Source organism: Xenopus laevis, chromosome 3S, assembly GCF_017654675.1.
Source record: "Xenopus laevis strain J_2021 chromosome 3S, Xenopus_laevis_v10.1, whole genome shotgun sequence".
Lineage (NCBI taxonomy): Eukaryota > Metazoa > Chordata > Amphibia > Anura > Pipidae > Xenopus > Xenopus laevis.
The window spans coordinates 25,119,482-25,134,570 of NC_054376.1; the positions used below are offsets into that span (position 1 = coordinate 25,119,482).

General features: G+C 39.6%; 1 protein-coding gene across 3 annotated transcripts in view; it reads right to left on the reverse strand.

Moving 5' to 3' along the window:
- Positions 1 to 4,658: 4,658 nt before the first annotated feature.
- LOC108712713 (cell division cycle-associated protein 2) overlaps positions 4,659 to 15,089 on the reverse strand; it is a 41,819-nt gene continuing 31,388 nt past the window's right edge. For 2 of the 3 annotated variants that reach the window (XM_018255076.2, XM_018255077.2), the window contains exons 11-15: positions 13,567 to 13,722; positions 12,837 to 12,913; positions 11,796 to 11,927; positions 8,395 to 8,563; positions 4,659 to 6,065 (exon numbers count right to left, since the gene is read on the reverse strand). In XM_018255076.2, the coding sequence (XP_018110565.1) occupies positions 4,948 to 6,065; positions 8,395 to 8,563; positions 11,796 to 11,927; positions 12,837 to 12,913; positions 13,567 to 13,722 (1,652 nt within the window). In that variant the 3' untranslated portion in view covers positions 4,659 to 4,947. The remainder of the gene's footprint in view (positions 6,066 to 8,394; positions 8,564 to 11,795; positions 11,928 to 12,836; positions 12,914 to 13,566; positions 13,723 to 15,089) is intronic. The other variant, XM_041588110.1, reaches the window with a different exon arrangement.

The following is a 15,089-nucleotide window of genomic DNA, read 5'->3' on the forward strand; positions in this document are numbered from 1 at the left end:
TCCCCACTATGCTCCACATGCTGATTGCTGCTCATAATGCCATTCACCAGGACAAAATGTTGAATGTGATCTCTTAACAAGCCGTCAAATACTTTTCCCATAACGGATGTCAAACTTACTGGCCTATAATAGCCAGGCTGAGATCCTAATCCCTTTTTGTATAACTGGAATTACATCATCTTTCCTCCAATCCATAGGTACCATACCAGATTAAACAGAGTCTGCGAAAACCAGAAATAGAGGCTGGTGTAAAACTGAACTAAGCTCTCTTAGTACCCAATGGTGTATTCCATCTGGCCCTGGTGCCTTGTTCACATTATTTTTTAGCAAAGCTTTATGAAAAATATTTTGTCACTGTCTAGTTTGAGATGAACAGTGCAGCTGTGAGGTGGGTCTTGATTCATCTACTATACAATGAAGAAAAGAACTGATATAATAAATTTGCCTGTTTAGTATCTGTTACAACCATGCTGGCACCATTATTTAAAGGAGCAACACTTTCAACCCACATATTTTTATTATTAATACACTTAAAGAAAATTTGGGGTTAGACTTTGACCTCTGCCGCAATGCATTCCTCATTTTCTATCTTTGCCTTCCAGATTGTTGTTTAACAACAATTATTATAGTGTTTATATTCATTAAATGCAGCTTCCGTTGCACAGACTTATAGTTTTTAAATGCCTTTCTCTTCTTTCCTATTAAAGAGGTTGTTCACCTTTGAGAACTTTTAGTATGATGTAGAAAATGATATATTGAGATAATTTGCAATTTGTTTTAATGCTTTATTATTGAAGGTTTTTGAGTTAGTTAGCTTTTTATTCAGCAGCTCTTCAATTTGCATTTTAAGCAATCTAGTAACTAGGGCCCAAATTACCCTAGCAACCATGCATTGATTTCAATAAGAAACTGGAATAGGAGAGAGTCTGAATAGAAGGATCAGTAATAAAAAGTAGCAATAACAATACATTTGTAGCCACACAGAGCATTTGTTTTTTTAGAAGGGGACGGCGACGCCCATTTGAAAACTGCAAAGAATCAGAAGAAAAAGATTAATAACAATAAAAAATAATGAAAACCAATTGAAAAGTTGCTTAGATTTGGCTGTTCCATAATAATAAAAGTTACTTTAAAGGTGAACCACCCCTTTAACTTCTTAACTTCTATATTAAGCCATATAGGGTGATTGTTAGAGCTTCTACATTTACTTCTTAAGGCAATAAATTGAGAACAGCAATGATTTAATATAATTTTAAATGACAACCATTGCTGTGCTGTGTTTTTAGCTGAAAACTTAATGCCCCAATCAATGCTCTGCAGGTCAGCCCTTAAGAAGCTAACATTTGCTTTTCTGAAATTCATGTTTTTTAGTTAGCCCAGTGTATATTTGTTTTTTGCACCAGCTATTAAATATCACATTATGGTCACTGTTACCCAGGGGTTCAATTACTTGCACATTTGCTGCATGTTCTGGGTCATTAGAGATCACTAGATCCAGAATAGCATTTTTTCCGATTGGTTCCTCAAAACTTTGTGCCATAAAATGGTCATGCAAAAAGTTTATAAACTTGTTCCCATTAACTGATCTGGCAGTACTGTTGCTCCAGTCAATATATGGATAATTAAAAATCCCCCATTATTACTTTTCCCAAACTAGCAGCCTTTTCTATTTGCATCAGGAGCTTAGCTTCACCCTTATTACATTAGGGGGTCTATAGCATACTCCTACAATTTATTTGCTGTCCACTTGTTCCCCCACATGCCGAACCCTAGCACCATGTAAGCAGCAGACTGTTCGCATGCAGGGTCCTTGCTGCAGATCACCCCTATTCACCTTTCTAATAATTGAATCCCCTATAACTAAAACCTGCCTTTCCTTCCCCAAGAGCCATATTAGAGGCACTGCCTCCCAGGGATCTCTGAGAGTCAAAATGGCAAATCTGTTGCTTTGGCCAAGCCCCCAACAATTCTATCCCCTACTTCTCCCTTTTTACTGTAACAACCCTGTCTCCCACAATAACCTCCACTGGCCCTTCTCCACCAGCCACTACAATGGCCCCTGCTAGTGGTTGCTCTGTCCCACATTGCTGCTGCCATCAGTGCTACAAGTTCCCCCCTTAGTTCAGATTCCAAGATGAAAACCCACCAGCATCTCTCACACATAAACACTGCATGGAACTGCTGCTCCAACACCACGTACATGTGACACAAGCTCAAGGCCACCATTTGAAATCATGGGGCCCGTACAACATTTTTGGGGCCCCCTGGGCCCCACCCACTCCACATCACAGTTAAAAGACCACATAGACATCAGCGCAAGAAAAGTAACCCCCCCCCACAAGTTATAAAAAGCTATTGATAGTCAGGGCCCCCTTATAAGTTTAAAAAAAAACATTGGCGCCAGGACCGCCCCTTAAAGTTTTTTTTAAAAAACATTGGCGCCAGGGCCCCCCTTACAAGTTAAAAAAAAAATGGGGCTTCAGCTCTCTTGGATTACACTGACTGGTTACCCTGGTTAACAGGCAGTAACCAATCAGAGACTTTAAGGGGGGCCACATGGGTCATATCTGTTGCTTTTGAATCTGAGCTGAATGAGGATCAATTGCAAACTCACTGAACAGTTATGTCCCATGTGACCCCCCCTTATAGTCGCTGACAAACTCAGAGTTAGAGAGCTGAAAAGCAGGAAGTAGTGTTCTGGCTATTATATTAGACATTCAGTCACTCCAGCCTTTATACATTACATTTTTGGCTAACTATATTAGAAACATTTTTTACTTTACACAGCCTATTTACACAGATTTTATTTTTACACTGAACTGTACCTTTAATTAGCAAGCAGAGGGAAAGCAAAAAAATGCTGTTCGCTACCAGCAGTAAAAAACAACCCCTTATTAACTTTAAAAAATGTTCCCCTTAGAAACTATATCTCCTACAAAAACACATGCACTAAATGTTTCTACCAGCTTACCCCACACACATCTGTCTCAGGCAGATCACACTCAGAACACACAGTAGTCAGTTATTTGCACTTACTCCCTCCTTGCACCCAGCACTCCCAGCTTGCACCAACACCTTTAGGTTTTTAACACCTGCTAAACACTTAATTCACATGCAACACTCGCTTAGCAGCTCCCACACTTGCTGTGCAGTCAGAGACTTATTGAGGTATCAAAACCCTTGCCTTGGGAAAGAAAAGACCCCCTAAACATAATGTGCAGATTTCTAGTGCAATTACTCAGTAGGGTAGAAATGTGTAATGTTAACGGGACACAATACCTTCATTTTTCCTAGTCTAATGGAAATTTTAAGAATAGTATGTTTATTTATTTTATATTTGCTTTATTTCCCCAAGCTGTGAAAGCAGTACTGACTCTGGTTCAGAAGGTGGTCTTGCCTAAGCAGCCATTATCTCACTGACAGGCAAGCCACAAGTTCCATATCACCTGCCTTAGGAACTATAATAATTCCATTGCAGATAGCCAGAAGAATATAGGCATATTATTGCATCACTGGGAGGGTTAGTAAACAGCATGTAACCATGAAAAGAATGTACCAAATCCCACATTCAGTTCAGGATTCATTTGAATTTGAGCCCTTTTAGCAGGATTCTGATTTGGTTGAATCCGAGAGCCTTACTGAATTACTGAAAAAGCATAACATTTTCCACAGGCGCTTCACTTGGCCATTTCTTCTTGCGAGCCTGCAATTAACATCATTATAGGTTCGGATTCAGCTGGATCTTTTATGTAGGATTTGGCCCTATTGGAAGGTTTGATGGATCCCTAAATCCTGAAGGTTTTTTTGTCCTATTAGTGATCTTGCAAAGCCTAAGATAAAAGTCCCATATTTTTATTATTATTATTTTTTTCTATAACTGGTATAAAAGTGATTTTCTGTACTTATTTAAGATAGGTGGAAAAATGAGCCAATATATGAAATGTGAACTTAAACCAATTATATTATCTAGCGCACCAAAGAAAAATGGTATTTCCCTTTGAGGCTACATGTGGGGGCACACAGTCATGCTGTAACAAGTAGTGGATAGTTGCAGCCAGACAATCATCTTATGAAAAAAAGATGGATTTGTAACCCAATATGGGGTTCCAGGGCAGTATATGAAAACACAACTTTTCCATACCACCCAACATTTTGGAAACAGAAAGAGGGACAAAAAGATTCTCTGCATAAAGAATTTTTTTTGACCACACCTCCTAATTACCATGTCCATTTTAACAAATTTGCCAGGTTATGAAAGCTTGAACACATTTCTGTGGCTTTTATGTGTTATTACAGTTTTGCTAATTAAGGTGAATTGGCCTTAGTTCCCCCATGAGACCGCCTTATATAAAACTGTTACAAAAGTATCTAATTATCTATTCTGGGCTCTTTGCCAAAAGCCAATTAAGTTAGAAACGTTGTATCTTTTCTGGCTGTTCAGTGCAGTAGATCAAAGAGAAAGTCGGGACGTTTCAGTACAAATGCGGGACTGCGGGTTGAGCTGTCAAAAACGGGACAGTGGGGATATATGCTTTTTGACCACAGTTGCAGATTTAATTACCCTTTTGTATTTCAAAAACCGCAGCCAACCATAGCAGAAAGTAAGCTGCAGGTACTGCACAATTTTTCCAAAGTACATACAATAAAAGTGCTGCCCGCACAGTTCAGATACATTTAATATTAAATTCAAATAAAGAATGTTGAAAAACGCCCGTTTTTACATAAAAAGGGAAAATGGACTCACATTAAAAACAGACAAATCTTTACATGACGCGCACAGTGAGACATTTAAAAGAGTTGAAAGCCTACACTTAATAATTCTTCCAGCTGCAAGAAGAAGAGGGCTGCACCAGTTAAACACACTGAATGTTTTAATCCATAGTTTCGGCTTTCGGATGGGAGAGTTCCACGGTTTTGGAGAAACTAGCAGATTCACTCCAGGTGAAGTCACCAACAGATGGCTCCATGAAGGGTAGAGGTGCAAAGAGTCCTCCTCCGAGATTTTTTGGCTACGATGGAGACAGGTTTGTTTTCTTTAGGTGGGCTCTGGATTTGGTCCTTAAGCAGCGGTTGGGAGGTTTCCGCTTGTGAAACTGTAGACAAACATATAGACTTTCTCCTGCCTGTTTCTTTCCTCTTTTCCTCCTGTACCCAGGACAAGCCAGCCACACCAGAATCCCTTCGTAGCCTCATGCTTCGTCTCACCTTCTTCTCAATTGGAAAGTTGGACCTCAGAGCATCTTCTATAAAAAAGTCTTCTTCTCCCATGCAGTCGCCTAATTTATCCTCCAAACAAAGTGATTCAGCAGGAGGATCACCTCCTATGCTCTCCTCTGCAGAAACTTCTGAATGAGCCAAAGATAAAACTGAGCTCCTGCGATGGAGCCTGGAGGACCGCCTAGATTTTTTGGCTTCTACGGTTTCTGTTGCAGAAAATAAGACATCATGTCTGCTGTTGGTGCAACTGTCTTCTGGTGAATTCTCACTATGATGGGATGGGATAACTTCATTGTTAACAGGCTGCAAATCAAATGTTTGCTTATTTAGACTCTCAGTATTGAGTGCTTTGGTTTCCAGTACTGCTTCAGTAGGTCCCTCTTCTCTTGCTTGCTGTGCCCCAATTTTACGCTTAATAGACTGCTTCCTGGTGCTGTTCTGGGAAGGTATTTGAATGGCGACCATACACAATTCCTTCCCCTCCAGAACAGGCTGCTGCTCCTTCTCTTCTAACCTCGATTTGTAAGTGGAATGGAAGGAGTCTTCGCTACTTTGGGAGTCAGTCTGGATGAAGGAGTCTAAACTAGTCACTGTAAATTGAGATATATTTGTAGGTGGGTCAGTACGGCCAGTATTAGAGGACTCAACCCCTAGACAGATTTGTCTACTGTCTGCTTCTTGTATGGTTCCCTCTGATCCATCCTTCTTTTCTTCTACTGCCGGTGCCACAGAGCCATTATTAGAGATACTGAGTGAGAAACACTCAATGTTGGGTTCAACTTTTCTACTTCTCCTTAAAACACTTTTTGTCTTTGCGGGTCTCTTTTTATGCGCTGGGTTCCCAAGTCCTAAAATGTAAAAGAAACATATAAACATATATTTAGTCTGAGCATGATCTCCCTAACACCTGAAAGGGATGCTGTGCTATGTTATTCTAGGGTTCTGATGTTCTGCTCCAGCAACCTTCTCCCAAAGTTTTCAGAATGCTCCAGGGTTGACCTTGTGATCAGTAGGGTCAGATATGAACTGATGTATATTTTACTTCTGTAAAATATATTTTAGGGGTCTGATGGTGGTTAATACTGCTGTACATGGAGAGTACTCACTTTTGCGTTGAGAGTCAGGAATAAAGTATCCCTGTAGGCTGGAGAAGGATCACCCAGTAAAGTGTGACCGACACAATAGACTCTCTAGACAAGCAGGGTATGTAGAAGTGATCCTTACACCATTCTTGTTATTGATTGGAAAAGATCAGTATCGCCTTAAATGGGATGTTCATTGCTATATTAACCTTTAGTACGTTATAGATTGACCTTTCTTAAGAAAGTTTTCCATTGGTCTTTGTTATTTATTTTGTATGATGTTCAAATTATTATGTTACTATTCCATCTATGTCTAGGCTGCAACCCTCACAGGTACACAGTTAGGGCTGAGATTTAAATAAATCCCCTCACAATAATTTTTAAAGGGGAACTATCACGAAAATTTTATATACAGTAAGCTTCCTCATACTGAAATAATAACATTTTCTAAATACAATGAATTAAAAATTCTGTACCATTTCAAATAATCAAGTATATTTCTTCATTCTCTCTTCATGCAGGAGTTGGTTGTCAGATTTTCATTGAAATTTAGATCCAATATGTCTTAAAGGAGGGCTCCTTTTGTCTAGCAGATTAATTAGAGCTCACACAAAACTGATTCCAGTACAAACAAAATCTAACATAACTGCCTTTTGCACAAATCCTGCATGTAGAGAGACAGGATTTCTGGTTAGTGAGCTCTAAAGCATCTTCTAGGCAAAAGGAGCCCCACTCATATAAGGTATATTGGATCTAACTGACACCCAACTCCTGCATAAAGACAGAATGAAGAGAAACAGATGCTGAGAGAGAAATAGTGAAGATAAACTTTCAGAAATGGTACAGAATTTTTAATTGATTGTATTTAGAAAGTTTCTCATTTCAGTATGATTAATCTTACATTAAATTTTCATTTCCGTGATAGTTCCCCTTTAAACTGAAACCAACTGCAAATTGCAATACAATACAGCAAACTAATTGCAAGGTGAACTTCACCTTTAATCACCAATACATTTTATTGGCCATGCATTGAAGCGGTGTCCATGCAAAAAATAAGAGCAGCTCATGGTTACATGGTTAGCATATGGAAAACTAGCATTGTCAAGAGAAAAGTCAGAACCGATCAAACAGGGGGATATTGTTGAAGCTGCTATTGTGGCCAGCAGTGGATTTAAAGGCAAACTAAAAATATAGCTAAAAGTACCATATTTTATATACCGAACGTATTGCACCAGCCTAAAGTTTCAGTTCTCAATAGCAGCAATGATCCAGGACTTCAAACTTGTCACAGGGGGTCACCATCTTGGAAAGTGTCTGTAACACTCACATGCTCAGTGGGCTCTGAGCAGCTGTTGAGAAGCTAAGCTTAGGGGTTGTCACAAATTATCCAGCAGAAAATTAATTTTGTCTGTAATATAAGCTGATGCTACAGGGCTGATTATTAAATTCTGATGCTAATTGTACTGGTTTCTGTGCTGCCATGTAGTAATTATCTGTATTAATTACTAATCAGCCTTATATTGTGACATTTATATTCTATGTGTACTGTATATTGTGAGTCGATCCCTGACAGCAGCACAGAGCATGTGCAGTAAATCAGCAGAAAAGAAGATGGTGAGCTACTGGGGCATCTTTGGAGACACAGGTCTTTACTGCTAAAGGGGTGTGGTTGCCTTGGGCTGGTACAGAAGTCTAAAACATAATGTACAGCATTTCTAGCCTACTTTTTTAGTTAGGCTTTAGTTCTCCTTTAAAGCAATTTCAGGAGATGTCCACGTTGTGTTATATATTGGAATAATTATCCCCAATGTAGGTTGTTTGCAATACAGGTGTAACTTGGCATAGCTCACAGCTGAAGTCTCTTTAGTTTCTATTACTATTGTCACTTGACATATCATATTCCAGTATAGTTTTGTTGGAGAGATTTCTATGTCTTGGTGACGTTCTGGGGTAAGTACAAGTTTGTGCCAAAAATGCTGCTAAAATGGTGAGTTTATCCCTGAGTGGAAAACGTGTGCTGGCAACCAGTATTCTCTCATCAAAGAGATGAAGACTCACAAAGAGAAAGACTTTAGGACACAAAACATGTGCTTACCCTGCAAGAAGTCTGGGGCTGGAGGGGTGGGATAGCACTCGGGCAGTTCTGGAATGGGACTCAGAAGTGGCTTTTTTGAGACCATCTCCCGTTCCAAATAGTGGGGTTTCCGGTTACTCTTCTTGGATTTCCCTCTGCTCTTCTTTGCTTTCCCACGAGCTGTTTTGATCTGATATGTTCAACAGGGAAATCATTCTTATTGGCACACAGAGTTGTAGGACAACCACTTACACTCTAATTAGCCCTCAGATGGTCAAACATTAAACCAGGCTGGTCACTAAGCACATCTATCAGGTCACTGGCCACACAAGTTGTACTTCCCCACAGGTACCAGTGCAATTTGGCTTATGTGTGTGTGAGACCGGATTTCACAAATCAGATGGATATTCAGTTTCTTGGCCTGTGAGTGGACAGCTTTAGACTACGGACGTCCATTGAGTTTACTGTATATAAAATATGGCAGATATTTTTGTAACCTCTTTAAGGAGGCTCAGTCAAACCCCCATATTTTCCTGCAATTTGTATTTGCTATACATTGCCCTGAGTTTCCTGCTGATTTTCCAGTAACTGTTGTGGTGCTAATCGCATGTAATTCACAATGTATATTTTAGGGATGAACCGAATCCACTATTTTGGTTTCGGCCGAACCCCCGAATCCTTCGTGAAAGATTTGGCCGAAAACCGAACCAAATCCTAATTTGCATATGCAAATCCTAATTTGCATATGCAAATTAGGGGTGGGAAGGGGAAAACTATTTTTACTTCCTTGTTATCTGACAAAAAGTGACGTGATTTCCATCCCCGTCCCTAATTTGCATATGCAAATTAGGATTCGGATTCAGTTCACCCAGGGCAGAAGGATTCGGCTGAATCCAAATCCTGCTGAAAAAGCCCGAATCCTGGCCGAATCCCGAACCGAATTCTGGATTTGGTGCATCCCTAGTATATTTAAGCTGAAACACTATTATAGTTCATATAAACAAGCTGCTGTGTAGCAGTGACGGAAATTGAAAAAAGGCTACATGTTAAAGCTACAGAGCTTATCTGCTATCTGCTGTGTAACCTGAGCCTTTTCTCCTTTGAATGGCTGCCCCCATTGCTACACAGCAGCTTATTTATATAAACAATAGTAGAGTTTCTGAAGCAAACACACCAGTTTTACCAGGGCAACACTGCATTACACTATTATTACTTTAAAACAATTTAATTTTTTGGTGTTAGTGTTGCTTTAATTTCCTTGCCAGGATTCCTTCTGCTTTGGCTCTACATTTGATGATCTAAAAAAACCTGCATTTCCACGGATGAGCCCTAAACAGGGGTGAAACTGGTCCTTGTTTGGGACCTGATCAGAAATTTTGCCGATTGTGCTTTCATACACAGTCGGTATAAGATATTGCATGAAACTTGAATTTGTTTCAGAGTGAAATGGGGTTTCCTTCCCAGGATTCATTGCATACAAATGAAAAGGAGGGTCTTCTTCCTCAAGATGCTTCTCGTGTGAATCCTATTTTGCTATCGCTGCACAAAAAGCCCACTCAATAGGCACATTAACAGAAAAAAGTGGTTAGCAAGTACTTGATGCATAAGTTGCCAACTTCAAAATTGTCAGACTGTAGCATTTATGCACTGGATGCCATGCATCCATGTGCTGCCATTAAACGATCAATGGCTAACAACACATCATTTTGATTCATTTGGAAAGAAGACTTTCTACCGGTGTTAACCCTTTACTTGCTGTTGAGTGACTAAACAAGAATGCAAGAACGCAGCATCTTTATATGTAAGGCAACTTTTGATCCTCGGCCTGTAGGAAATCAGTAGTAATGCAAAGGGTTAACCAGTGACATTCTATTTGGCCCAATGCTAAATGTTTAGAATTGTCTGCTTGTCGAGGAAGTGGTTTGCAAACTGCAATTCTCCCATGACAGTTTTCCAGTCATATTTGCACTGTATTTATAACTGGGATAAGGAGTTCTTGGTTCAGCTGGCTTGGAAACTTGGATGCAGATGCTGTTGTACCTCATAATGAATCAGCTCTATATACTGGTCTTCAGATACTTCTGCTCTGCTTTGGTTGAATAGGACTGGTGAAATACTCTGCTGCCTGCACTGTGCCACTCCCTGTCACAAACTGTCAAATAAGCTGCATAAGCTGAGATAGTTTGTAGCGCTCAAACGACCTCAATGAGCTTCTTGACATTTTCACAAACAGCTGGAGAATGTTTTCCAGTGTTTTGTATCAGATATGTCAGTAATATTTAGAGGATTTAGCAGTAACTTTGCAGTTGTTAAAAAGACAAAAAACAAAAGCAACTTGCACCTGTTGCTATTTGAATAATGTACCTTAATGAAATGTGAAACAGTCAAATTGTATATGGACAAGATATTCAAAACAATCTCAAATTCAAACAAAACTTTCTCAAAGGGCTAAATTATTTCATTTTTCTTATTTGTAAATAATATATTCAATTAAAATCACTGTTATATCAGAATATAAAATATGGGTATGGGACCTTTTATCCAAAATGCTCGGGACCTGGGGTTTTCCAGAAGTATCTTCATACCTTAATTCTACTATAAAACCATTTAAACATTAAATAAACCCAACAGGATGTTTTTGCTTCCAATAAGGATTAATTATATCTTAGTTTGGATCAAGTACAAGCTACTGTTTTATTATTACAGCGAAAAAAGGAAATCATTTTTAAAAATTTGCATTATTTGGATAAAATGGAGTCTATGGGAGACAGCCTTTCCATAATTAAAACATGGGTAACAGGTTTCTGGATAAAGGAATCCATACCTGTACTTAAGTGACAGAAGCCCTTTAAATTACTGTATGCTATGCTTTCTTAGCTTCTGGCTCAGCAGGTGAGAAATTACACTTACTATAAATGTGTTTGTGTCCGACTTTTTCCCTAATCTTATATACAACCCTATTACTTGGGATCAACATCAGTTTTGCCTTGCAGGGCCTTCCAATAGATCTGAAGAATTATTCCTCCTCCTTACCTGGTATGGGATCTGCCATCATCTTTGACCCTACGTATGTCAGAATCTGGCCAGGTTACAGAATATAAAAATGCTAAAAGCTATACATCTCCTAACCAAGCCCACCGTTATTTGTAATTTTTAGGGCACACTGAGCATACAAGAAAGTATATAAATGTCTGAAGAATAAAGAAGAGGACACGCTGTGTTCATTTGTCTGGGCATGACAAGCAGATACCGTTACCTGGCCTTTGCTAAAATGGATCCTACACTGTGTGAATATGATTAGGGACATTAGATTGTAAGCGCCACTGATTCTAATGAGAATGATATACAGTCTTTGTAAAGCTTTGATGAATATGTCAGCACTATAAAAAGAAATAAGAATAATGTTCACGTGCTTTACAGACCTGTCCTTTCTTGGCCACAACTCTTACAGGCTTCTTCTCCCTTGTAGACTTGCCCTTTTCTGCAACATTTGCTAAGCAGTTAACGTCCTCTGCCTGTGAGACACTAGCAGAATCTTCTTCAGAGCTGCAACTCTGTAGACAAATAGAAATTTCCTGTAATATCCACTGTATAATGTAGAATACAACATTATACAGTGGCTTCAAAACAGCCTGCTCAAGCAAGTACTGTACAGGCCAACACATAGGGCTATACACAGGGCCGCCATCAGTGGGGCACAGGGGGTACAAGTGTACCGGGCCCGGGCCTGAAGGGGGGCCCATCTGTGCAACAGCTGAAGTCCCGAAAAGACAGAGCTGAAATTGAAGTCCTGAAGCATTGAAAAGACCTGAAGCCACAAGTTCAGTTCTACTGAACACCAATGTGTGTTTTTTCTAAACCCCTGGCTACCAATGTATTATTTTAATGCACATATATATATATATTTAATATTCCCTGGGGCCCCAATCTTTTTTTAACTTGTAAAGGGGGGCCCTGGCGCCAATGTTTTTTTTTTAATAAAAACTTTTATGGGGGGCCCTAGCGCCAAAGTTTTTTTAAAAAAAAACATTGTATGGGGCCCCAATTTTTTTTTTTAACATGTAAACGGAGGCCCTGGCGCAAATTTTTTTAAAGTAAACTTTTATGGTGGGCCCTGGCGCCAATTTTTTTTTTTTTTTTTAACTTATGGGGGGCCCCGGCGCCAATTTTTTTTTAACTTATGGGGGGCCCCGGCGCCACAGTTTTTTTTTTTAACTTATAAGGGGGCCCTGATCATCAATAGCTTTTAATAATGTGTGTGTGGGGGGTTTACCTTTTTAGCCTTGATATCTGTGTAGTCTTTTAATTGTGGTGTGGGCAGGATCTGGGGTGGGGCTTGAGGGCTGGGATGGGCCCCCGAAAATTTTGTTGTACAGGGCCCTGTGATTTCTAATGGCGGCCCTGGCTATACAAAAAAAAAAACAACAAAATGAACATAATGTGCATATCCTGCAATAATGTACCTTTTTCTTCAAAGTAGAGCGTGTCACTCTGTTACCAGCAACAGAGGCAGCAGGTCCTGGGACATAGAAGCTTTTATCTGAAATACATAAATTAAATCATCAGAAAATATGTGGATTCATTCCAGAGTGGAAACAAATTGGTTAGAATTCTCAAGGTGGGCAATATCGGGCTGATCCGATCGTGGGCCCTCGGGCCCAACGATCAGATCCTAACAAATGGTAACGGGTGGTTGGATCGTGGGACCGCATCAACGAACAAATGCGGCCGCTATCCGACAGGATTTTTAGTCCCATCCGATCGAGATCTGGCCGACTTTCGGCCAGATCTCGATCGGGGAAGCCCATCGGGGGGCCCCATACACGGGCCAATAAACTGCCGACTCGATCTGTTGGCAGCTTTTATCGGCCCGTGTATGGCCACCTTTATTCTTAATCCACGCCTGCAGTTTTCAGCAGAGGGTGAGCATTTTTGGGTGCGAGAGCTGGACTAGATCACTATAAATTAGAATGGTGTTTAGCTGCTGAAATCCAAACACATTCTGATGAACGGAGACATGGATCTCCTTTAATAAATGTGTCAATTGATTAAAACCTTCCCTGTTGATAAACAAGGAAAATACTGAATATCTGCTAAATCTGCCAGAAGACCAGGCACACTTTGCATCCTTCTCTTTAGAACTTGCCACAATAGAGCTTGTTGACTGCCAGCAGGGGCACTGAATAGTGTTACCATTTACACTCTCTGTGTCTGACTGCAGAACAGAAGGACTCTTCTCTGGAGAGGAGACAGCTGGGGAAGGGGCGAGACCCAGGTCATGTTGCAAAGTGGACTGATCCAGCCTGCTTTCTTCCATTTCATGCCTTGGCTCAGCGTTGTCCTTATGACCTTGAAATAAATAGGATATGGTTATAAAAATAATAATGCACTTACTATAGTACGTGGAAACCATATAAAATATGTGGAAAGAAATGTTGTTTGGCAGAATAATGACTTTTTAGTACATTTTACATTTGAACTGCTTTTTGAATGAGAAGGAAAAGTACAGTATAATCACTTTTGGGGTGCCAAATTGTAAGGCGCTTATCTGAATCCCTGGGACATTGCTTCCCAGAAAACTGCACCCAGGGTAACACTCTTTCCAGAGATCCCTCATGGCCGATATGTGCAAGTGCATTGAAAAGTTGAACTTTAAAGCAAAAAATATAAAAATATATTTTTGCTCTACTGCATGTGCATATCCATCGTATTTTCTTGTTGTGCATGGAATCCCTGAGCAGCAGTGTTCCCAGATTGAGCACCACATTATGTGTTAAACAGAACCTGGATTTGCGTTAAAGTGATCTACGTAGATCTACAGTAGTACCCCTGGTAAGCAGTTAAAGTGATACTGAAACTAAAAAACTACTTTTTAAAATATGAATATACATTAAAGGTTACCTATAGGTCATGCCAAGAGGTTTGTTTTTGTAAGTGTTAGCTGAAGTTCCTAAACCTGACTGTTTTGCCAACCTGACTGTCCCATCTCAGCCTGTCAGTTAAGTTTCCAATGCTAACCGACTCCTGCTGCACAAATATGGCAGCCCCCTCATACAGGAACATGGGGCATCAGACAGGTAATATAAAAACATTGTGCAAATACTTTATGGTAAAGTTATAAGTAGCTTTCAAAGTTAATATTATGATATATGTAAAAAAAAAACAGTTTAATTTCTGGTGTCAGTATCTCTTTAAAATCACTGGGTAGTGCCTAACCAATTGGTACCCCCTGTGATTATACCTTTACTTCTCCTTTAAGTGTGTCAGTGGGGAGCCAACATGCAGTTTTATGGCATCCCTTTAAAAGGGGTAAGTTACCTTTCAATTCAATTCTAAAGTATGATGCAAACCGTGCTCTACCTAGACAATTTGTAATTAGTCTTCATTTTGTGTGCCTTTCATTTTGGCATTTCAGCAGCTGTCCGATTTACCCTAGTAACCCCTGCAGTGGTTTGACAGAAATATTGGATTATGAATGGGACATGGACTGAACAGGAAGATAAGGAATAAAAAGTAACAATAAAACAGTCGCAGAGAACTATTTTTTTTTGACTGGGTTCAGTGACCCCATTTGAGAGCTCGGAAGAGGACAAAGAGGAAAGTAAAGGATTCAATAACTATTTACAAAATAAAAAGAAGCAAAAAATGAAGACCAATTGAAAAGTTGCTTAAAAAGGGCAATTTTATAAACTAAAAGTTTACTTAAAAGTAAAATA